The 25899-nt window shown below is 40.3% G+C and overlaps 2 protein-coding genes across 2 annotated transcripts in view; both read left to right on the top strand.

The window, feature by feature from the left end:
- Window positions 1-9667: 9667 nt before the first annotated feature.
- On the top strand, window positions 9668-12988 carry LOC311187446 (non-histone chromosomal protein HMG-17-like; the record flags this gene model as incomplete). The annotated part of the gene is made up of 2 exons (XM_084258851.1): window positions 9668-9715; window positions 12692-12988. The coding sequence occupies 2 exons, from the start codon at window positions 9668-9670 to the stop codon at window positions 12986-12988; spliced, it is 345 nt and encodes a 114-aa protein (XP_084114977.1).
- Window positions 12989-16968: 3980 nt separating this feature from the next.
- The window catches only part of EFHC1 (EF-hand domain containing 1), a gene marked incomplete at its 3' end in the record, with an annotated part of 44384 nt that continues 35453 nt past the window's right edge, over window positions 16969-25899 (top strand). Inside the window, exons 1-2 of the mRNA XM_084228218.1 lie at window positions 16969-17046; window positions 24527-24748. Coding sequence (XP_084084344.1) covers window positions 16984-17046; window positions 24527-24748 — 285 coding nt within the window. The 5' untranslated portion in view covers window positions 16969-16983. The remainder of the gene's footprint in view (window positions 17047-24526; window positions 24749-25899) is intronic.

Below are 25899 nucleotides of genomic sequence, written 5' to 3'. Positions count from 1 at the left end.
GTCTCAACTTAGAGCAGAAACCTCAAAATAGTCAAGTCCCATAACAAGCGTGCCTGTGTGCTCACTGCAGGACATCCCTGAAGTCGTCTTTGGGTCAGAAGGTGAACTGGAGCCAAAAAGCTCCATTTGGAACATCGCCCGCCGGCCAGCAGCTTCTATAGAGGAGGGAGTTTGTGACTGATGTGTTCTGCCCACACAGCTCGTCTGAGGACCGGCTTCTGCACTAATCCAGTGAAGGAGGCTGTGTTGACAGTAGGGTCATGGAAGCCTTCTCCGCAGAGGCTACATTTCCTATCAGTATAAAATCCCTAATTACTAAAAAGGGAAGTAGTTTGCTTTCACTCTGATTTGATGAACACTATTACTAGATTACCGTCTTGTCTTCAAATCTTTTTTTTTCTTTCTTTGAGAGATGTGTAGATTTTGTGCCTTATAAATGGTAATGTCTGAACACTTACTATGTGGCCATGTGAAAATTTCAGTTTTGGATTAGGGGATAGGAAAAAAGAATTCGTTTTCCAACCAGTAGATAAAGAAACTTCAGAAAACTAGAGTACCATTGCTTATCTGTCACACGACTTTTTCAAATTATATTCCCCCAATCCTAGAAAATGCTATTTAACAAAAGTTTTCCTATAATCTTTATATCGAGAAAGCATGTCTTGTCAGTTTTCCTGGATGGATTTCTAATGTGACTCCTAAAATCCCTGAACGTCTGTATTACTCAAGTGTCTTACACAAGCTTCTGGTCTCCAGGCCAAATTCATGGCACATAAAGTAAGCAAAACTGAACTGCATCGAAATAAACAAGAGAATGAAAGAGCTGTGCATGTACATTGCAAGTTTCAAAGGCAGACTAGAAAGTGTTTGAAATGTTTGTAATGGTGGATTCAGGATATATTCTTTTAAAAGTGGGAAGGATAATGTAAGTCAAGATCTTGAATATAACTAGTGGTCTGATGGACAGAGATCTTAAAGCCAAAAGCAGGTTGTTGTTGTTTTGAGAGGCAAAGAGAAAGTAGAGCAGTGATGCTTAGATGCAATGCAGGGACCAGGGCTGGTTGCACAGTGCCCGCAATCTGTGGTGCAATAGTGCAGAGAGACTAAACTTTTAGATATTGGTCCCAGAAGTGATTGGAATTTAAAAAAAAAAAAAAAAGGTTCTTCACCAGAGATATTTGAGAAGCATTAAGATTGGAGACTTTCTCATTAAAAATACCAGTATCTCATTAGAAATATATATAAACAAAACCCAGATGTCTTTTAACTACTGAGATTCTTGAGGGGTTAAATACTCCTTTTAAGATATGTAAATTAATGGGGTCTTGGTAATGTCAGATCTAGGTTATTTAAGAGGAATAAATTAAAAAGTATTTCATAAAGAAGATGGTTGTCTTACTCCATCACAGCCCACATTTGACATCTTTCAACCTACTAAAATGTAAATGGCTCTACAAAAAACTAAAGTATCAATCATTTACATTTTGTGAATGAAAATTCTGATGGAGTTGTGTGTGGCCCTACTCAGGGGAGCGGAGGGGAGACAGCAGGACACAACAAATTGGGGGCATATCTGCCCTCTTTTCCTCATTCCTAGTACTTCCTGACTTGTATTTACTTAACAGCTAATGTTAATGCTTTTCAGATGTTAGGGTTTCAGTCTCGACTCAGCTGAAAGAACCTTACTCAATAACTATTCTCAATCCTCTACTGAAAACAGTAGGAACCCAGGCCATGAAATAAAGATTGTTCCTGCCTCTGTTGCCCACCTGTTCACAAACTGTACCTTAAAGCTTAGGGTTCGGTTCTTCTGTTGCTGCACTGTAGTTTCAAGTAAGTCCTCCAGATGGCACTCAAGTTTTACTCAGAACAAGGCATGGCCTCAGTCTACTAATTGTGTTGATCCTAGTGTTTTGCTTGATTGCTTGACAAATGGAACTATTTTCTGTTTATATAAATCTACTTATATGAATGATCATTAAACAGATTTTGTATATGAATTGTTGTACTGTCTACAGTTATCTTTGACAAGTCCCTCAACAAGGACAAACTTTGAAAGACCCATCTTAAAGAAAAGTTTTAATGCAGACAAACCTGGCCAGGAGGAAGGTGTCAGGACACTTCACATCCACCTAGGAGTAAGAACATATAAAATCTTGAAGAAATAAAACCCACCCACCCCCAATCTCCATACCCAAGTCCCTGAAATATATACATACACACACAAACACATACCCCAAATCCCTACTTTTATGCAGATTACATTGTCCAAAAGAAAGCTATGGAGTTGATTTCTCTGAGGACTTCAATCTAACTGAATAAATATTTCTAATTTTATGGGCAGTAGTGTTAGAGAGTTCAAACTTTTGAAACCTTGGGCTACCTTTACTGAAATCAAAAATTATTAATTACACTTTAATTGCAACCTAACATGTACTGTAGTGCACATGCTGTGAAATGTGGAACCTGTCAAAGGATTTTGTAGCATATTTGGTTAAAATACCTGGGGGGGGGAAAGCTAAGTAGAGGCAACTCCCCCTTCAGGCGATTGTACTTCACAGTAACCAAGAAAACAGCATTTCTCTGACTGGAGCCTCCAGAGGTAGAATTATAGATATCCTCTTACCCAAAGGAACTGGAGTGCCAGCACAGTCCCTAGGCAGTTTGCAAATGTTTGTTTTGTCACTGTTAATAGTTTAACCTCTTCAGTGATTGCTTCAGCTGTTTTTACAAGCTCCTGTTTGTAGCAGGATCCACACTGGTGCTAGAGACACCATAGTGAGGAAAGCTCAGGAGCCCTGATGGGGACAGCCAGAGGCGACTAAATGGGGACCAGCATTTTTCCACCCTGACCATGGTCTTGTTCCCAATCACAGCCCGATGGCCGGATGACCAGACCCACAGGAGCTGGGACCTGCCTTGGGCCAGCATGTTTTCTAAAGGACTGAGCTGTCTCTCTTCTCCCCAAGAGACTAGAGACATTTCTTCCAATAGCAAGATTGCCCCAATGACCTCCTCAGCCTTCCTCGTTACTCCTGCTGTGTCTCCAGCCTACTCACTGCCCTCTGGTTGTTTCCATTCCAACTTGGGTTTCTTTGACACTGAGAGAAGCCGGAAGAGATGCTGGGTTCCAAGAGAGTACAGTCTTCTGATTTGTTCAGTTGGATCTGATTTGTTCTGATTTGTTCAGGATCTGCTTGCTGCCCTCTGGCTACCTCCTATAGAAAAAACAACCACCTTTCCCTTAGGGGATTCTCATGAAAGTAATATGGAAGGAAAAGTATTGTATCTAAAAGAATTCATTTAAACAATAGTGAAAACTTGAGAGCCACGTCTAAGTTTAGGGCTTTTCTTACCCATCATGATTTTTGTGGAAAGAGATATTCATTGTTAGTTAGACTCTAGGAGCCTTAACCAACTCAAAGGCTACAGAAGAGCACCTCGGATTTCATCCTGTTTTATGCTTTCTAAAACCTTCAGTATCAGGCCTCCTTGATAGCGAAGGGGTTAAGACGCAACTTATAAAGCTCTCCACAGCTGCTGCAGCCCCAGTTCCATCCCCAGCCAGGGAGCCACCCATATGGCGCAGCAGACCTCTCCTGGCTCGCCTACTGCTCCCCTCAGCAGTGTATTTTGGTCAATCTGCCGGTTCTGCTCCCCACTCTGTCTCTGGTGAATCCTCTCACCCCCACCCCACACTCCTGGCCTGCACCCCAGCTCTTGTATGCATAAATAAATAAATCTTTGAAAAAAAATAAAAATAAATAAAACCTTCAGTATCCATTTCAGCTTCTAAGTAATCACATGGGGTAAAAGCCAAAAAGATATCCATTAAACTAGAAATCACACTAAGAAAGTGGAGTGTGGTGCAGTCACATAACTAGTTGTAATGTTTGCACTCAAACTCCTGTTCCTTCAGGTAAATTCAGGATCCACCTAATCAGAAACATCAACACCAAATATTTGCAGAGTCCTGTGCACTGTAAAGCATTTTACAGTGTGTAAACTTCGGCCTAACCCCATTTTAACTTTTGATCCCAACTACCTCGTGAGCAGTCAGGGTTGTAGCATTTCCTTTTGGGTCAAAATGACTGTACACCATTTCCCTGGGTGCCAAAGCATTCTTGGTGCCTCAAGATCTTCTCAAAAGCCTAAAAGGTCCACTGGCTGGGTCCTTTAGTGGCTTAGATTATAAATTCAAATCTCACTGTCTAGTTGCTGCTGCTTGAAAATACCTTTGAATCCTTGAATGAGAACCTCATCTATTATTGGTTATTTTGAGGATGATGCAAGCTCCCTTGTGTCTGGGATTGTCAGTTCTTCAAACAGTTGGCTCTCCCACAGATTTTAACAACGCGATTTTTTTTTTAAAACGTTTTTCTGTCTTATAGAAGAGCTATGCAGACTTAGTAGAAAGTTAATAAGGGCCTCCCCTGGTGGCGCAGGTGGTTGAATGCCGCAATGTGTAGCCGTCCGCAGCCTCTGCAGCGGGGGTTCGATCCTGGCCAGCCGGCAAGAATTCCACGTGGCGAAGCAGACCTCTCTTGTCTCTCCCGCTGCTCCCCTTGGCAATGTGTTTCAGTCAGTCTGCCTGTTCTGTTCCCTGCTTTGTCTCCGGTGAATCCTCTCACCCTCCTGCACATCTGGCCTGTACCCTGGTTCTTGTCTAGATAAATAAATCTTTAAAAAAAAAAACAAATAAAAGAGAAAGTTAATAAAAAGTTATTATTATTCACTTTCAAGTTATATATGTGTATTAAAGGACATGCATGAAAATAGAGGGAAAGGATTGTCTGTGAACCCAACACTAAAATTAATCCCTCTAGTGGAAAAAAGTTATGTCAAAATGTTATCAGTGCTAGGTAAATTAGCAGGATCATATAAAACTTCCTGAAAAACCAAACTCTGGGAACCAAACATTTTAGGCAAGCTGATACTTTCATTCTATAAAATACAAAACCAATAGTCTTTGTCTCCACTTACAGGAATGCTGACATGGTTAACATTAGACTCCATTTCTGACATTACATTATGTAGGTAATTTGATGCTGTGGTTGAGATATGAGCTCTTGAACAAGCCAATGATCCATTATCTCATGTTGAAAGAATTTTGTGAAATGCTTCTGAATCAACTCCTCAGTACTCTTCTAGAAAGAACTTCACTGGAGACAAGGCCCAGCCTGTTGAACAGGTGAGTATGTGGATTCATCAATAGTCATTCCACAAACACTGAATGCTACTAGGTACCAGGTCCTGTTCTAGGTACCAGGGCACAGCAATGGAAGAAACAAATCCATGCCTGTAGGGAGCTTATATATTGGGGTAGAGTGAAGCAGAAGGAGACAAAAGTTGAACCAAATAAATCATGCAACAGGTTGGAAGGTGATGGTGCTAAAGAGAGATGAGAGGAAGGAAGAAGGATAACCCTGGGGTAAGTGGAGTACAATTTTGAACAGGATCAGGGAAGAAGACCACAGAAAGAGGTGAGGGAGCCAACTGCTTCTCAGGCAGAGGAAGGAAGTGCAAAGGCCCTAGGGTTAGAGCACTGACAGGAATAGCAGGAGGCCAGCAAGAACTGAGATGAATCCAGTTCATAAGAGACTTTGTAAGGACTTTGGCTTTTACTATGATTTCAGGAAGGAGCATGATAGGGAAGAATTCTACCCAAGGTAATTCAGGGTAGCTGTTTACCTATAGGAACTGACTACTATTTACACATTACTCTACCGTTAGAAAATAGAGTGAATTCTGCTTTCTGCAGTCTAGATAAAGGAGATTATGGCGAAGTGATTATTTGTGGGCCTGGTCCCCTGGAGTGTGTTTCTGGGAACATAGGCTCCTACTAGCAGGACTCTTGTCAGAATCTCCTCAGATAGCCTGTTTCAGGGCCTGGAATGTGACCTCCACTTCCCAGACAGGCTTTGAATGTTTCCTTGTTCTACTGACAATGGTTTGTACTCTCAGTAATCCTCTGGATAGAAATGCAATGAAACATCCAGAACAGAGTCTATAAACTAGAAATAATAATATTAACAATTTACATTCTCTAGTGCTCAATCCTTGCCAAGTCTTTAGCTGAGTTTTTTTCTCAGATTCTTTCATTTAACCCTCACGACCCTAGGGGGTAGATGCTATTATTGTCCCATTTTACAAGTGAGAGGAAACTGGATAGACTAGGTAAATTTGTCCAAGACTCCTTGGCTATTAAATAATGAAACCTCACAGAAACTCAAGCGTTTGAATTCAGAGTCCATATGCTTAACCACCAAGAAGAAGTAAAAGTAAAAGTTCCTTTAATCTAACTTTCCCATAGCCAACTGTGTGAACCAGAAAGAGCATAGGGATGGGGGATGTGGGGGGTCAGGGAGAGAAATGGGTTTTTTTTTCACTCTGATAAATAAAGATGTGGTTCTCATTTCATTTCTAGATATATTGACCTAGCAAAAGTCCTGTTGCTGTTGAAGCAGCCCCAGTAATGAGATGCTTAAGTATATTTTGTCCCAGAATTCCACAGGGACCTAGATATAGTACAAAGATTAGTCTCCAAGGCCATCTATTATCAATGAAAAGAACTTGGGGGACTCAAGGCCACCCTTAAGAACCACCGACTCTCAAGTTATTTCCCCGTACTTGTCTAGTGAATTCTTCCTCATCTTCAGGAGCAATTAAATATACCCTATTCCTCATTAAAATAAACCTGAGCATTATTCCAGATTAAACAATTTCTTTTTCTCAAAGACCATTATGTCAGCAAGTAAAACTTTTCCACTCAATGTTTTGTTTTGTTTTTTTCTCTCTAAACAAGAACAAATTATCTTGGAATGTGATTCATTTTACTATGGAAAAAATACTTCAGCATAATGTTTGTGTTCAGCCAGTGCTAATGGCAATTTAGCACTATTATTTCTATCATTTCATACCACGTGGGGTGCTCTGGGCTCCACACAAACATGTTCCCCTCTATGTGGGCCCCTCTCACCAGAGTGGAAGCCCTCTGCCCCCGAGAGGAATTTTTCTTCACCCATAAAAGGTTAAGATGTATTTTATTTTCCCAGAGAAATGGTGGGGAATCCTGCATCTGTTTTTGGTAGGGAATTTCCTGCTTTCCTCCACATTCCTTTGTTGACTCTCTGTCTACATGTCACAGATTATCGAGACATCATGTAGAAAATAGCTACCAAGCACTTACAATGTGACAGACACTAGTCTTAAGCTCTAATATATATCAATTCATTTAACACTCACAATAACCTTATGAGTTGGGGAGAATTATAAGTATCTTTGTTTATAGCTTAGGAAAGGGTTAGGATGCTCCCACAGGACCCCAGAGTTCATAAGTGATAGAATAAGGGTTTATACTTCGGCAGTCTAGCTCCAGAGTCCACACTTTTAATAATTTTTTTTAGATTGTTCAAATATATACAAGAGTAGACAGAGTTGTACAGTGAACTCCCACAGAACCACATCAACAATGATCAAGCAATGGACAATCATTTCATCTATACTTTCATTCATTTGTTTCCTCCCATATGACTTTGAAGCAAATCCCACACATTTAATCATTTTCACCACAGTACTTACTTGGGTATGTCTTTTTAAAAGATGAAGGCTTGGGGTCTGCTTGGTGGCACAAGGGGTTAAGACACATTACTATGAAGTTATCTGCAGCCACTGCAGCATGAGTTCAATCCAAGGCCAAGGAGCTATCCACATGGCACAACAGACCTCTCCTTTAAAAAAAAAAAAAAAGTGCTTTTTAAAAAAATAAATAAAAGACGAAGGCTTTTGTTTCTCAAAACCACACTATTGTTATCATGTCTAAAATTTGAAGAACAATTCCTTAACATTATCAAATATCCAGAGTTTGAATTTCTGGTGATCTCATAAATATCATTACTTTTTAAGCGTATATCAGCAGTATACAGCAGGGCCCACACATTGCAATAGGCTGATTAAGCATCTTTTGAACTTAGGTTCCCCTTTCTATGCCATTCTCTTCCTTCCTTGAAATTCATTTGTTGGAAAAAAGGGCCCTCTGCCCCAAGAAGCTTCCTATAAATCATACTTTCAACTATTACATCTTTCTGCCTTTGGGGTACTATGATATGCATTTTTCATTCCATAAGATTTAACAGAAAAAATACCATGAGACCTTAGACCCTCTCATTAACTTCATGCAATTGTAAGTAAAATCTGCATATGTGATTATGTGTATTTTGGGGAGACAGGATCTATAACATTCACTAGGCTTTCAAAACAATTTCATGGTACCCAAATGATTAATGATCATTAATTCTGGTCCAGGATTCTCATTTTCAAGATTAAGAAAAAGAGAGAGACTTTTGGAGATAAGTCACCCAAGCTGTCCAAGTTTTCCAAATGTTCATAACACACTGAAGACATTAAAAATATATCTCTAAAGGCCCCCAACTTGGTGGTTCATTTTCTCTTCCATGCTGCATATGTGAAAGGGGAAAAGGAAGAGTGGTTTGAGATGTGTGATGGGAGAGGAAGTATCAAAGGCATTTCCCCATCATTTCAAGGTTTCCATTGACGTGAATAAATGGATTCACTTCCTGTTCACAATTGGAATCTGAAACTGCAGTCAATATTAATGCCATTACACTGTCAGTAATATTGTTTCTTGATTGTATGGAACAGAAAGGCTTCATACAGCTAAAAGATTTACTAGTCCAGAGATTTCTCAGAGGCAGATGCCTCATTCAATGTCCCCTCCTGTGACAAAAAGGGACATCACCCCAATCTGTGAAAGGATTGAGAGACTGTTAAAAATACTCACTGACCATATTTTCTTTTTTTTTTTATTTTGAGGAATATACTCTACTTTGAATGAAGACAAACAGCTGTGCTTTAGATAAATATTAAGCCTAGAACATAATATCAACTAATGCTGGGCCTAATCTGTAGACAGAGCAGGTACAAATCTAAGGAAAGATTTCTAACAACAGACAGAAATGGAAAGAAATAGGGTAAAAGAGAAAAGCATATTTGATCATTCAAAGGAATTCTGACTGTGAAGACAGCACAGATAATTCAAAAATAAGAAAAAAAATATGACTCTGGGAATGTTATAGCAGAAAATAACATAACCTAACTAGTCAAAAAAAGAACCACTAGTGAAAAATAATCTATCAGTAGCAAAATAACAACAGGAACTTAATCTCCATCTGTGCTATTATCCTTCTTAAGCAAATTCACAGGTAAACCAATGTTCAATATTGTATTCCTCTATATGTTCTTTTTAAATAAATTTTATTTTTATATTCCCCATACAATTGCAATCCCCTTATTTTGACCCCAATCCCTCCCCTCCCCACCCCCCACCTCCCATAGAGTGTCTCTGGTTCATAGTTTTTTGTTGATTTTGATTTTCACTTTCTTATAGTTTCACTTTCCTTGACCCATATTTTCTTAACCTCTTTTAGTGAACGAGGGGCTAGAGCGTGTCAATCACTTTCCAAGGTTTTTGATGGTGACCACAATAAGAAATACCTACCCATACGAATGGGTACACACACACACACCTTGGAAATGTTTTCCCTAAATTATTCTTACCCACAAAGACCATAGAAATGAGGCATCTAGGGTGGGGGGGAATTAAGAGGGGAGAACATAAGGGAATGTGGTGACGGATTGTAGTGGCAGGATGGCCACAGGGCAGGTTCCCTATGACCAGGGCAGACGGGGTAAAGAAGTGAGTCCTGGAGCCCTCAGTGGCTTTTCAGGCTTTTATTGGGATTTACCAGGTACATGGCTAGCAAGAGAGGCCTGTCAGCCTCCCAGCCCCCAGCAAGTCTTCACTCTTTCTGGGCTCTCCGGTGTTCTTTGGTGGTCTCTGCTTCTCTCCTCTCTGCTCCTCGTGGTTCTCTCTGCTTCTCTCATGGTTCTGCTCTCGTGGTTCTGCTTCCCGTGGTTCTGCTTCTGCTGGTGTCCCTGTGACACTGCCCTTATAAGCCCAGTCTTAGCCCAGGTGAATCCACTTACGCATGCCCACACCCTACTCCAGGTGCCCGCCATCAGGCATGCATTCAGGACCGCAGGGATCCGTCATCTATCCTGATGGCGGGAGGGCAGAAAAGCCTGATATCATTTTTTACCTTATTCTACATGGATCATGGGTGCTTTGGTGGTGGGAGAAATACAGTGACCATACCTGAGGGGAGAAATCATATATTGTCCAAAAATTAACAACAATGTAAGAAAAAATTACTACATTTAAGTTTTTTTAAAAAAGAAAAATTAAAGAAAAATTATTCTTACTCAAGCAACATAGGATGTATATTCCATTCCTTTTTTAAAAGTTCTTCTTGGGGCCTCCCTGGTGGCGAAAGGGGTTAAGACACAACCTATGAAGCTATCCGCAGCCACTGCAGCACAAATTCAATCCCCGACCAGGGAGCAACATACATGGCGCAGCAGACCTCTTCTGTCTTGCCCGGCTACTCCCCTCAGCAGTGTATTTCGTCAGTCTGCCTATTCTGTTCCCCACTCTGTCTCTGGTGAATCCTCTCACCTCCCCCCCCCACCTCTGGCCTGTACCCCAGTTCTTGTATGCATAAATAATCTTTAAAAAAATAAAAATTTCTTCTTGTTGCCATCATCAATTACATGGATTTTAAGGGCTACTAATGGGATCCACCAATAATTAGCAAAACACTTTACTGAGTGATATCCTACTCATTATTTATTCATTGACTTGGTCAATTATTTCATAATCATTTGCTGAGTATGAGGCCAGGCACTGTGATGGGCAATGAACAGAACAAAGAACCTGCTGTTACAAAGCTTATATCCTTTGAAAACTCTAATTCAGTGGGGTCATGTTAGATAGGCTTTTTTCAGTAGGAATCAAATTCCAACTGAATCAGTAAAATTAATCAAATGGGTTTCACTTATGAGGTAGGGAGGGCAGAGTAGCAGAAACACGAGTTTTTTCAACTCCCTAATAAGAGCCCACTGCCAGAATAAAATATTCTAACCCCAAATTGTGTGATTTTGTGTCAAATGAAGATTTCCCGTCAGTCCTAAATTAGTACCAAAATCTGCTTGGAAATCACTGTGGATGCTTCTTTCTCCTTTTTCCATACTTTGCAAAGATCAAAGTGGTTGACAAGGCACTCGTTTTTAAATGAAAGATTTCAGAAACCAAGGAATCATGGAAATGAATGCCATAGAGCACTTGGTCTGAGGAACAGTCAGAAACCAACACTCACATGCCAGCCTCACACCAGCACTTTCAACCCCACGGGTGTGTAACTGGGCCTTTCAGAAACCATGTAGTACCATTTTTATCCAGCAGGGAGAAGTAGAATACCAAACCAAGGATATTTGACTGCAGAAATACCCTTACAAGCAGGATGGGGACACACACACACACACACACACACACACACACACACACACACACACACGCCTGCCTGGCATTTGTTCTGTGATTTTAGTACAGAAGAATGTCACAGTATTGAGAACAAATTCTGGGGAAAGCCAGCGCTCTGGCAAAAGGTTTTTTTTTAAAAAAAGGAGGTGCTTTTTAGGCTACTGCTTATAGCCTCTGGCAATCTGACGACTCCCATTAAGAGCCCTTGAGAGACAACATCCAGCATGAGGCCCTCTTTGGGGCTGGCAGTCTGATCTCTCTGTTTTTTCCATTATTCAAGCTTCGAAACACCTGCTAAAGTCATGCAATGTCTCTGTGGTCTTTTGAGTTCAGGCTTTATGCACAGACTTCAAGCCAGGGTTCTTTCTACTTTACCTGTCAAGGATTGTCAGGCTCCTGTGCTCTCCTATATATTCTACAGAAGGGCAATCCAGCCTGAGTTGTCATGTTTGAGAGCAGTGGGATATAAACTCTTAATTATATTATATCAGGATGTAAGCAGTTGTTCAAAGTCAGCCTTTTTTTTCCTTTCCCCACCCCTACCCCCTTCTTCACAGAGCTGTGCTGTTCAAGATTAATGCAACACTACATTGCTTCCCTGCCTCAGAGGTGATGGCATTTTTATGAGGCTATAGACTAAGAAGAGATGTTTTCTTCACCATGCATTTCTAGGGACAGAATGTAATTAAAATACACTCTGTTAACCATTTAACTAGCATGCTCTTAATGGAAAGAAAGGCATTTGAGCAGAAGGCACTCCTCAGATAGAAACAGATGCCACAATTGACAATAGGCTTAGGAATGACTCATCCTTTCCAGTCTTCCTTACCCAAGACTCCTTCCCTATGGAACCCAACCCAGGGAATATAGCCCGAAGTGCAACCACGAAGTTAGTCAAGAAGGGCTCTTCCAAGTATCTCCTAACACTACGGGATTTACTTTAATTAAGAGAGGGGAGGGAGGGATCACATGACTGGTAAGTTTAAGGTTATCACGAAAGTTGGCAAGGATTATAGTTAGCAGTAATTCAATAATGTGGAAGAACCTTCTCTTTGAAGATTGAACTTACTATTTTGAGATACTCTCCCAATGGCTGGCTTCCACCCTAGAAAAGTGGCTAAGATAAAATTCAATGGACAGATATGTTTAAGGGTTTTCAGTAACTTAAGAGTTAACGAATTCATTACTTAAAAAAAAAAGGGAGCAGTGTGAAGAAGAGAAGAGGACGACCCCCCCACCGCCCCCCCACCAGGTCTGACCAAAGCCCACCCACCCCTGCATCCCCGTGTCCAGCACCCACATCCCGCCATCACCACCAGGCCCAAGAGAAAGGCTGAAGGGGATGCTAAAGGAGATAAAGCCAAGGTGAACGACAAACCACAGAGAAGATCCACAAGGTTATCTGCTAAATCTGCTCCTCCAAAGCCAGAGCCCAAGCCTAAAAAGTCCCCTGCAAAGAAGGGAGAGAAGGTATCCAAAGGAAAAAAGGGTAAAGCTGATGCTGGCAAGGATGGGAATAACCCTGCAGAAAATGGAGATGCCAAAACAGACCAGGCACAAAAAGCTGAAGGTGCTGGAGATGCCAAGTGAAGTGTGTGCGTTTTTGATAACTGTGTACTTCTGGTGACTGCACAGTTTGAAATACTATTTTTTTATCAAGTTTTATAAAAATGCAGAATTTTGTTTTACTTTTTTTTAAGCTATGTTGTTAGCACACAGAACACTTCATTGTTGTTTTTTTGGGGAAGGGCGTATGTCACTAATAGAACGTCTCCTAAGCTAGATTGATGTGGGAGAGAAAACTTTTCCCTTCTAGTTTTGAGAGACTTCCTCTTGGTTCCCAGGAGGAGGGATTCCTTGATGTTAATGCACATTAGCCACCTTGGCACAGACGCCATGTATGGAAAAACTAAAATTCATTTTTATGTCCTCCCTTTCTGCCTTCAGCATAGACTTGACTCCCTTACACCCTGAGACCTGACAAAAAAAAAAAAAAAGTGGTTACTGGTATCAGGCAATCTGGACTTTCCACTTACCACTGGACACCACTGAGACAGCACCCCTTAAAAGAACAGCAGTTCCTTTTTTAGATTGTGGATCTTCAGATTGATAAATCTGCCATTTTCATTTCATTACCTGAAAGTCAGAGTTAGCTTGTGAAAAGTTGTTAAACAACATGCTAAATGTGAAATGTCAGCCCTCACTCCAAACTTTCCCTGCTCAGAGCATCAAACGAAGACTTCATAGTGGCTTTCTGATTTTGGTAGTCCATTGAAGAGGGGAGTTTGAAAGTTGTTGTATACTGTTAATGATTGTCCATATCCTGCCTGAAATACCATGATTGTTTATGAAAAATATCTTTATTTATTTTTTTAATCTTTATTTTTTGTATTAATTTTTTATATCATTGTTCATTTTTAAATAATATTTGCTTCCCCCCACCACCTCAGGTGTAGTCTCCATAGAGTTACCTTCACCAATGCACTCGTGCACCATCACCTCAGTCCCCTGGGCTCCTCCCTCCCTCCTTCTGATCCCTCTCCCTCCTCCTCCCCTGCAGGATGTATGATTTATAATTGTCTGTTTTGCTTTGTTGTGTTTTGTACTGTTATTATTTTTTTTACACTGACATCTTATTTGGTTCCCCTATATTCCTGCTATAAGTGAAACCATCCGATATTTTTCTTTTTCCTTCTGGCTTATTTCACTGAGCATAATTCTTCTAGCTCCATCTACGTTGCTGTGAGTGGCATGAGTTTATCTTTTTTGATTGCTGAGTAATATTCCATTGTGTATATATACCACGTCTTCTTGATCCAGTCATCTATTTTTGGGCATTTGGGTTGTTTCCAGGTTTTATCTATTATAAATAGTGCTTCAATAAAAATAGGGGTAGAGATGTTCTTTTGAATAAATATTTTTCTGTCTTTGGGTAGATCCCTAGTAGTGGGATTGCCGGGTCGTATGGTAGCTCCATTTTTAGTAGACTGAGGAACCTCCAGACAGCTTTCCATAGTGGTTGTATCAGTTTGCACTCCCATCAGCAATGTAGGAGAGTTCCTTTTCACCACATCTTCACCAACATTTGTTGTTGCTTGTTTTTTTGATATGTGCCATTCTCAGTGGTGTAAGGTGGTATCTCAGTGTGGTTTTGATTTGCATTTCCCTGATTATAAGGGATGTTGAACATTTTTTCATATGCCTGTTGGCCATTTGCATTTCCTCTTTGGAGAAATGTCTTTCAAGTTCTTCTGCCCATTTCTTAATTGGATATTTTATTTTGATTTTGTTGAGTTGTGTGAGTTCTTTGTATATCTTTGTGATCAGTCCCTATCAGTTGAACAGAGTGCAAAGATTTTTTCCTAATCAGTGGGATGTCTCTGTTTTGATTAATGTCTCTTTTGCTGTGCAGAAGCTTGAATAGTATCTTTAATAAAGCAAAGCTGGATACAGTTTGGCTTGGAAAAATTTAAAAAAAAAAAACATTGAACACCTGCACTAAATATAACAAAAAACAAACATTTTAAGTTTTTTTTTTAAGACAATGGGAGAAAGAAGTACAATTAAGACAATGGGAAAAAGAAGTAAAATGGTAGAGGAAGTACTGGAAAAGAAACTCTTTGAGCAGAGTGTGGGAAACAACCACCAATAACTGCGTTAGGTGCCACTAATGGATTTGTGTCCTGGCCCTTTGAGCTTCACACCCACTAGTGAAACCCAACAAGGAGATTTGCTCTGACAGGTAGCAATAAAACTTAAGCTGCTGACTTTATTGGTGGTAAACTGCCCAGATCCTGTAGCTATGCCTTCTGTGTCAGGTATGCAGCTCTGTTATGTCTCTAAAATTGGTACATTGTCAGAAATAGCTGTATAAAAATCAGATTCCGGAGCCCCATTTCAAATCTACTGAATTCAGTCTCAGGGCACCTGGGTGTTGTTTGCTTTTTTTTTATTTTAAAGTTCCTCAGTGCTGATTAATAGTTTTTCTTTTTCTTTCCAAAAAAATGCTTCAGGGGGGCCTCCCTGGTGGTGCAAGGGGTTAAGTACTGCATTATGAAGCAATCCACAGCCACTGCAGCATGGGTTCCATCCCCTGCCAGAGAGCTACCCACATGGCCCAGCAGACCTCTCCTGCCTCACCCACTGCTCCCCTCAGCAGTGATTTCAGTCAGTCTGCCTGTTCTGTTTCCCATTGTCTCTGGTGAATCCTCTCACTGGCCCCACACCTCTGGCCTGCACCGCAGTTCTTGTATGCAGAAATATATCTTTAAAAAAATAAATCTATTAAAAAAATGCTTCAGGGACAGGATTAGATTTCTTTTAAGGAATTATAATTTAAGTAAGTTTCATAAAAAGCACCAAAGGTGAGAATACCTGTGACGCTGCTGACAAATAGTTCAGGTATTTGCTTCTTTCTCATGACTTAGCTCTCTCTTTGAAGGAACAGCCTTTGTCCTTGTTTTGAACTCTACATTGTAGTTGCAGGTAGGTATAAACTAGATTGGGGGAATTGAGGTGAGCTCCCTCTAAATCTTCAGCTGACAGATTTTGAGATAATCATATGAGGTAACTATCCAAGACCGGTCTTTTAAAACAGAGAGGGTGTAGAACTGCAGGGATTGGCTGTGGAGAAAAAAGGAAGGTGATAGTGGAAAGATATCGAGACAATAGAAGGATTAGGTACCAGAAGGTTGCTCTGGTTCACTGAACATCACAAACACTAATACAAATACTCTGCAATCCCTGCCCCCAAGAAGCACTGGCCTGGGGAAGGTAATACTTGCACCAGGAACCAACCATTCGCACTTTAGTGTGAAACGCAACGGGAGTCATTTTCCCAGGGTCTGCAGAAAAGATTGCCTGAGCTAGGGCCTCCCTGGTGGTGCAAGGGAGTAAGCACCGCACTATGAAGCAATCCGCAGCCTCTGCAGCACGAGTTCGATCCTCCACCCGGCCAGGGAGAAACCCACATGGCGCAGCAGACCTCTCCTGTCTCATTTGCTGCTCCCCTCATCAGTGTACCTCAGTCAGTCTGCCTGTTGTGCTCCCTGCTCTGTCTCTGTCTTTCACCCCTCCCATCTCTGGCCTGTACCCCAGCTCTAGTATGCATAAATAAATCATTAAAAAAAAAACTGAGCTCACAAGGTAGTTGGAGCCCCACGAGGACTGGGGTGAAAGAGAGGAAGGAACACTTCCCTTCCTTTGTAACACATCTAAGGTTGGGCTCCGTCTCCAGGATCCCTCAGAGGGTGCTACACCCTCTTCATACACGCCTCCGCCCACCCAGCCTACCACTTCCCAAGGCGTAGGGAGCGCCGGACGAGCGGAGGGGCGGGGCCAGGGGCGCAGCACCCACTAACCACGCCCCTTTCCCGGCGGCCACTATACCGCGAGACCACGCGGCGTTCCTGGGGGCGCATGCGCAATACGGGCCAGCCTGCGCCTCGGGCCCCGCCCTCCACTCTGGAGCACACGGACTGTTTGGCGTTGCCATGGAGCTCTAGGAGGCCTGCGAACGCGGCCGGTCGCCCGGGTAACCCGGAGCACTAAATCCCACCGGGGCGGTGGTGGCTTTAGCGGCTGCGATGGTGTCCAACCCCGTGCATGGCCTGCCCTTTCTCCCAGGCACGTCCTTTAAGGACTCCACGGTGAGGACTTACCCGCCCAACCCCGACCTGTTCCCAACTCCGGGCGGCCTCGGGGGGCGCCGCTTAGTGCACCTCCGTTCTCCTCCACCCACGTTTGTCCTCTCTCCTTTCAAATCCTCTCTCTGCCCCGACCCTGTACTCTCTTCCCCGCCGCAGTGATGTCGCCCTCCACCACCCAGCCTCATTCTCTCCCTCTCATCCTTTGGCCTCTGCTCCCTGGTAGTCTGTGGGCCTCTTTCGTTCGACCCCCCCCCCCCCATAGGCCTTGAGCTCTGCTCCCTAATCCCTGCTGCTGCTTCTACGTCACTGTTGCCCCCACTTCACTCCCAAATGCGTTCGATGTCTTCTCCCACACCATACCTTTCCGTGTCCAGCTCCGTCCCTCAGCACCCCTTAACCCGATCCTTCCCGCATTCAACCTCTCTAAACCTTCCACCTCATTCATTCCCTCCGCTCTACCCCACCCATTCTCCCCAGCCCCTCATCCCCACCCTGCCTCCTTCCTCTTTTGAATCCCGGACCCATGTCCTGTCTTGTTTAGTATTCCCATGCCATGTCCTTTTCTGCAGTGTCTACCCTTCTCCGTTATGCTTCTATCCAGCTTCATCCCTTTTCTGTCCAGCACTTCTGCCTTTTCTACAATTTAGTCCCACCTCCGCATTCTTTTTTTTCTTTCTTAATTGCTGTTTTTCAGGAAGCTAAACTGTCCTGTTGCCCATTTTCCTCCCAAACTATCCTTCTCTGCTTTGTCGGAGCTAGGTAATTCCATTCCCTCAGCCTCAAGTGATTAGTTGTTTTTTCCCCTAGACCTATTCTTTCCTCTCTAACATTTTTTAAGTTTCCTGTTTAGATTTTGTTTTGCTCCTCCCCTAGGTTAAGTGTTTTTAGTTGCATCTTCTAGACAAAATTGAATAGGAGAAAAGAAAGCTTGTTTTTCCCCCCTTCTATCTCTCCTGACATAGTTTAGTCCATGGCAAAATTATTTAGTATGTCTTAATTCTAATAGGGCTATTGAAATATGTATTAAAAGATTAACACCGAAATTTGATAGAGTGACTATCATAGATGAGAATTTGTTTTCATATAGTTTAATAATTTAAACTGAGTTCCTCTCCATGGTCATAAAAGTAAGGTAAAAATAGTAAATTTGTTTTCTTTGGGAGAATAAATTGGAGTTGAAAGTTTGGTGAGGGAATTTGGATTCTGAATCTGATTTTTATAATTATTCCTGCACTAAGACCTGGCATCGCAGGTATTTTGCTTCAGTGGACTTTTCAATTTTATGTAATTTATAAGATGTTCTGAGCATGTTCCTGCCCTGTGCAGGAGCAGTCTAAGCATTTGGTGATGATGAGTGTGGATACTGAGGAGGTAGGTTTGAGCTGATTTAGAAGATCACAGAGGTGTGGATTGGAGTGCCAGGCTCCGAGAATGTGTATTTCTATACTACAAGTAAGATGAACTGTTCCTTGGATGTATTTCATATATTTTAAAAAAAACTACATTAAAGTATTTTTATTGAGATAACACTGGTACAAGACTATACATGTTTTATGGAAATAGGTTCATTTACACCTCTTCAAATGTATGTTATCACACCATGTCCACCAGCACATCACCAGTAATCTTCTACTATCGCCCACTGGGCTCTCCCATGTCCCGGCTCCGGTAACTTCAGTCCTGCAGTCAGATTTCAAGGTTGGTTTTATCTAGTCCTTTTTTCTTTATATTCCACGTATGAATACAATTACCCAGTATTTGTCTTTGTCCCTCTGATTTATTTCACTTAGCACAATCCCTTCCAGTTTCATCCTTTTTGTCACAAATAGCAAGATTTCATCTCTTTCAGCAGTTGAATAATATTCTATTGTGTATGTATACACTACATCTTTATCCACCCATCTGTCTCTGGATACTTAGGTTGTATCTATAAGTTGGTTTTTATAAATAAATAAGAGTCCATATATACTTCTGAACTAATGTTTTTGTATTCTTCAGGTAGATACCTAGGAGTAGAATTGCTGGGACACATTGTTGCACTGTTGTTAGTATTTTGAGAAATCTCCATACTCTTTTCCTTAGAGGGAGGACCAGTCTACATTCCCACCAACAGTGTAGTAGTGTTCCTTTCCTTCCCATCCTTCCCAATACTTGTTTCTGGTCTGTTTGATGTGGGTCATTCTCATAAGTGTGAGGAGGTATCTCAATGTGGTTTTGATTAGTATCTCCCTGATGATAAATGATCATGAGCATTTTTTTCATGTGCCTGTTGACCATCTGTATGACTTCTTTGGAGAAATGCCTATTTAGCTCTTCTGATCATTTTTTGGTTGGGATGATTTCTTCTTGTTGAGTTGTATGAGGTCTTTGCAGATCTTGGATATTAGCCCCATGTTGGCTATATGATGAGTAGATCTTTTCTCCTGTTCAGTAGGGTGTCCTTTCATTTTAATGATAGCTATCTTTGCTGTGCAGAAGCTTTTTAGTTTGATGTAGTCCCATATTACTTTTGTTTCCCATGCTTTGTGGTCATGTCCTGAAAGACATTACTGATGCCATTGTTGTGGAGTGTTTTGCCTACGTTTTCTTTTAAGTGTTTTTTGATTTCAGGTGTCACAGCCAAATTTTTAGACCATGTTGATTTTGTAGCCTGCCTCTTCACTGATTTATTGTTCTAAGAGTTTTTTTTTTTTTAATGGCAGCTTTAGGATTTTCTATGTATATCGTCATGTTGTCTGCAAATAGTGATGGTTTTACAGCTTTTTTTCCAATACGGATGTTATTTCTTTCTCTTGCCTGATAGCTGTAACTAGGACTTCCAATTCTGTGAGGAGGAGTAGTGATGAGAGTGACTATCTTTGTGCCTAATCTTAGAGAAAAGTCTTTCAGGTTTTCAAGACTGAGTATGATGTTAGTCATGTGTTTGTCATATATGGTCTACATTATGTTGAGGTCATATTTTATATTTTAAGTACACTGGCCAAGTATTAACTAATTTGCCTTATTTGAAATTTGAAAAGCATGGGCACTGTCTTTAGTACTTGAAGGACTAGGTATGTTTAATTCTCAAAAGATGAACCATAATGGGGGCCTCTCTGGTGGCGCAAGGGGTTAAGATGGAGCACTACGAATCTATCCGCAGTTGCTGCAGCACGAGTTCGATCCCTGAACAGGGAGGTGACCCACATAGCGCAGCAGACCTCTCCTCACTCGCCCGCTGCTCCCCTCAGCAGTGTATTTCAGTCAATCCGCCTGTTCTGTTCCCCACTCTGTCTCTGGTGAATCCTCTCATCCCCATACCTCTTGTATGCATAAATGAATAAATCTTTTTTTTTTTTTAAAGATGAACCATAATGACTAAAAGGAGTGGTGAGACCTGAGGGATATCCATGAGTATCCATTAGTAAGGCCATGATAGTGTGAGTAATGATAGAGATCTGTCTAAAAACAGGAAAGGAAATGAAGTAGCTTCTGTCATTAGAGGTGGAAAAGAAGGGCTTGACGTTTATCTAAGTTACCCAGTGAAGAAGTCAATTCAGACTATTTTTTTCTGTCTTGTGTGTTAGGCCTCTGGGACGACAACTATCAATTGACTTGCAGTCCTGAACATTTGACCCTTAGTAAAAGTCACGGTCAGTTATCATTCTGTTAGCAAAAGAAGTTTACTGTACCTTTCATATTATTACAGATCTTTTTACTTTTTCATTCCCACAAATATTTATTGAGTGGCTGTATGCCAGTGTGAAAAAGAGCTGATCCCTATTCTCATGAAGCTTATGATTTCATTATTTTACTATTTGACTAGATTTTTAAAAAACTGCAATAAGCACCTGTCTTTGTCTAAACATCAAGAGCAGTATTTGAAGCAAGTTTTTCACATCATTGATCACTGGCACATGACATTGTGAATAAAACGGAATTATCTTTGAAGTCTGTAGGCATACTGATGACATGATATATAATAACCAGCAAAGGCAAATTTACAGCTTGATTCCTCATCCTCATATTTGAGAGACGTCTATTGAAATAAAATACAAATCAGGAGGGAAAACTTTAGTAACCACGGTCTTTAGAATACCAATGTAATTTAAATATCAAACTGCTGCGGAACTCTAGGCAGGGCAGGAAATTATTTCCTGCAAAATATGTGAAGAATAGTGAGTTTAATCAGACCCTACAAACCTTATAACAAGACATAATCACTCACAGCAAGTAAGTGGATTTGCCTTTATGACTTTATGGATTTAGGGGTGCATTTACTTTTCAAAGCTTTGTAAAGACTTGTAGCACAAGTAGCACATTAAAATTAAGTGAAAACTGCTTTTGAGATACCTAAAACTAAAATGAAAAACTAAAATGACACTAATGTGTAATTTTACTCTACATTTATAAGTGCAGAGTTCAGAATTCAGATAGCACTTAGCAAAGTACTAGGGTTTTCTGAATTAAAAAGGGGGAATCTTTTGGTTATCAAACCCCCAAAATCACATTATAATCTTCATATAGGACCTCCCCAGTGGTGCAGCGGGTTGAGCGCAGTTCTGTGAAGCTGTCCGCAGCCTCTGCGAAGCTGTCTGCAGTCTCTGCAGTGGTGGTTTGATTCCCGGCTGGCCAGTGAGATTCCCACATGGCGAGGCAGACCTCTCCTGTTTCACCTGCTGCTCCCCTCAGCAGTGTACTTTGGTCCTTCTGCCTGTTCTGCTCCCCGCTCTGTGTCTGGTGAATTATCTCACCCTCCAGCTTCTCTGGCATGTACCCCAGTGCTTGTATAAATAAATAAAGCTTTTTTTGAAAAAAAAAGTGATCCAAAGCAGGTGAACATTCTATTTTAATTAATTAATTAATTAATTAATCTTCATATAGATCTTCTAACAACTAATGACAGGCACTTCTGCATGTCAGCCAGCTTCATGGGCCATCACCTTTAGATGTCTCATTATGGAACATTCAAAGGAACAATTCTTTTTACTACATTGGCAATACTTTTGAAGAAATAGTTTCTATCAAATAACCACCAGCAATCTGTTTAAGCATACAGATATTTTGAAATGAAAAGAATTTAGAAGGTAGGTAAGCCATTTTTTCATAAATGTTTTTTATGACTAACCCCCAATTTTTTATATATATATATACACATAATATACACATATATGATTTTGAAAGTAACCTAACATTACCAAAAGCAGAAAAAGGAAAAATATTCTATCAAATTAACATAGCCTCTAATTTTCCTTTCCACTTTTTCCCAGCTTTACTGAGAGATAATTGACATACAACATTGTGTAAGTTTGAAGTATATAACCTGTTTTGATACATTTATATTTTGCAAAATGATTACCACCATAGCATTAGCTAACACCTTTACTCTGTCACATAATCACTATTTCTTTTTTGTGGTGAGAACAATTAAGAACCATTCTCTTAACATCTTTCAAGTATATAATATAGTATTTTAGCTATGATCATCAGGCTGTGCGTTAGATCCCCAGAACTATTTCATCCTATAATTGAAGAAACTGGAAGTTTGTACCCTTGTAATTTCTCCTTTTACTTTGCCATTCTCTGGTAACCACCACTCTATTTTCTGTTTCTGTGAACTTGGCTTTTTAAGATTCCATGTATAAGTGATCTCATACTGTATTTGTATTTCTCAGGATATTTTTCAATATCCTCACATTTCATCCATGTTGTCAGAAACAGCAGTCTTTCTAGTGACTGCATCTTTAACTTCTTTGGTTAAGTTCCACCCTCAATATTTCATATTTTTATGTTATTGCAAATGGGATTGTTTTCTTTATTTCTTTTCAGATATTTCACTATTGTTTAGAACTGCAACTGATTTCTGTATGTTGATTTTATACTAACTAGCCATGCTGTCTGCTGACAGAGTAAATTTTACTTCCTCCTTTCCAATTAAAATACCTTTTATTTCTTTCCTTGCCTAATTGTTGTGACTAGGACTTTGAGTATTATGTTGAATAAAGTGATGAGAGTGACAACATTGTCTTGTACCTGATTTTATATTTATAAGATCATTATATTTTGTCAAACATTTTTCTGCATTTATTGACAGGATCATATGATTTTTTATCTTTCTATTAAGGTGGTTGATCAAATTTATTGATAAGCATACGTTAAACCATTCTTACATCTCAGGGATGAATGCTATTTGATTATGTTATCATCCTCTTAGCACTAATACATTCAGCTTGCTGATATTTTGTGAGAATTTTTGTGAATATATTCATCAGGATTATGACTTGATATGTCATTATCTTTTCTTGTAGCATCCTAATCTGGGTTTTGTGTCAGGGTAATTTTGATATTTTAAAATGATTTTGGGACTGCTCCCTCCTCTTAAATTTTTGAGAGTTTGAGAATTGCTATTCTTTAAATGTTTGGTAGAATGCATTAGAGAAACCATGTGGTTCAGGACTTTTCTCTTTTAGGAGGTTTTTGACTACTGATTTAATCACTTTACTCTTTATTGGTCTATTCAAATTTTCTACTTGATGATTAAATCTTGTTAAATTGTATGTTTTTTTTTGTAATTTCTTCTAGATTAGCCATTTCCTCTAGGTTAGCCAGTTTGTTGGCATATTCCTGTTCGCAGTAGTTTCTCATGATTCTTTCTATATCTGTGCTATTGGTTGTAATGGCTCCTTTTTCACTGCTGATTTCCCATAAAATTGGATTATATCTTAAAGGATCAGGGTAGAATTACTGAGTTTAAGTCTTTAAATATATAATATACACTTACTTTCCAAAGACATATGAATATATCAGTGTTGCTGTAATAAGAAGGTCCCTTCACTTCTGGCAAAAATTCATTTCATGGCCCTCCTTGGTGGCCAAAAGGTTAAGTCTCAGAGCTATCACTTCTACAACCTTAGTTCGATCTCCAGCAAGGAAGCTAACCCACATATGGTGCAACAGACTTCTCCTGTCTCACGCGCTACTCCCTTAGCAGTATATTTCAGCAAATGTCTGTTCTGCTCCCCATTCTGTCTTTGGTGAATTCTCTCACTCCTCACCCCCACTTCTGATCTACACCCCAGTTCTTCTACACATAATTAATTAGCTAATTTAATAAAAAATTTCATTTCATAATCAAATCATCTAGGCTCCTCAGTTCATGATCACTAAATAGAATGAAAAGTACAAGAAGACTGGTGAAAAAAAATTAAAGCATATAGATTAGATAGTATTTTAATTTCTTGTGAAAAGTGAACTAGTAGTTAAATTGGGTATTCCAGAGCAGGGCTTTAAATTTTATTTCAAACTCAGTCTGCTGCTTCCCACCTTGTTCCTTGGCAAGTATTTAGCTTAAATATAAGAAACTTCTAATACAGGTAAACTTTTTGATGTAAGGTTTGTGATGTTTATAAGCAAAGGTGTAAGTTATGGTATTTTTGTTAGCTCTTTTATCTAACAAATATTTGTAAGGCATTATTAATGACATACTCTTTTTCTTCTTTAGAAAACAGCCTTTCATAGAAGCCAGACACTGGGCTACAGGAATGGCTATGCGATTGCTCGACGTCCAACTGTGGGGATAGGCGGGGAGCGGCTCCGCTTTAACCAGCTGTCCCAGGCTCAGCTGGATGAGTTGGCCTGTAAAGCTCCAATTCTAACTTATGGAGAACCCAAGCAGGCCCCACCTGCACAGTTTATTCCTGCACATGTGGCTTTTGACAAAAAGGTATCATCTGGGATTATGAGGTGCCCCTTGAATTAAAATTTCTGAGAGCCAACTGTTTGCAGGAAATTTAGCAGTAAACCCCAGGTTTTCCAGAGTGTTCTGAGGAAAAAAAATTGTTCAGATGCCTCAATCCTTAGTCATAGACAGCTGAACTCAGGATTCAAAGAGGCATTCTTTACTCAGCAAGCCTATTACAGAAAATAATTCCCCATAGATTTCCCTGGACTATTTTCCAAATACAATTAAAGAAAAAATGGATGAATTCTGAATTCTTGAGTTTATATTGTTCTATGTTTACCTGATCTGTGTTATCTATTGTTTAAAAATCCACTATTCTGTAATGATAACAAATCTTTGAGTTCTACAAAATGTAAAATGTAATTATGACAACTCCATTTATTGCCAGTTTTCTCCAGGCTATCTCAATTAGTTTTTCTTTTTCAGGAAACATTTCAGATTTGACATAAAATAACTTAAGGGTAATATAACATTTTGTTTGTATCTGTCTTACTTTATTTCCACTCATTAACATTTCTACATCATCCTTAATTTTCTTGTCAATGAGCCTCCTCTTTTCACTAAAGTGAGGTAGTCCTAACCCTAGCCATGTAGAAAATCATTGGTGGGAATTTTTAAAAAATTATGTTTCCCCATTCTTCATCAGTTATAATTTCCACATGACTTTTATGTATCACTTAGACTGAGAACTATTGACCATTTCTTTTTTTTTTTAAGATTTATTTATTTATACAAGATTGATTGATTGATACAAGCACTGGGTACAGTCAGAAGACCAGGAGGGTGAGAGAATTCACCAGAGCCAGAGCAGGGAGCAGAGCAGGCAGAAGGACCGAAGTACACTGCTGAGGGGAGCAGCGGGCGGCAGGAGAGGTCTGCGCGCCATGGGGGACCCTCCTCCGGTGGGCCGGGGAGCAGCCGGGGATTGAACCAGCGCTACAGAGGCTGCGGGCAGCTTCACAACCCAGCGCTCAACCGCTGCGCCACTGGGGAGGCCCACTATTGGCCATTTCTTAAGTTAGCTTTCTTACTTTGCTGCTAGCCTATGTTTTTTCTCTCTCTCTCTTGTCCTTCTTTACATCTTATTATATTTTTATTATATGTCTGTAACATTCTCATCCAGCCAGTCAACC

The sequence above is a fragment of the Talpa europaea genome (assembly GCF_964194135.1).
Source record: "Talpa europaea genome assembly, chromosome: 2".
Taxonomy (NCBI): Eukaryota; Metazoa; Chordata; class Mammalia; order Eulipotyphla; family Talpidae; genus Talpa; species Talpa europaea.
This window is presented reverse-complemented; position numbering and strand designations above follow the sequence as displayed.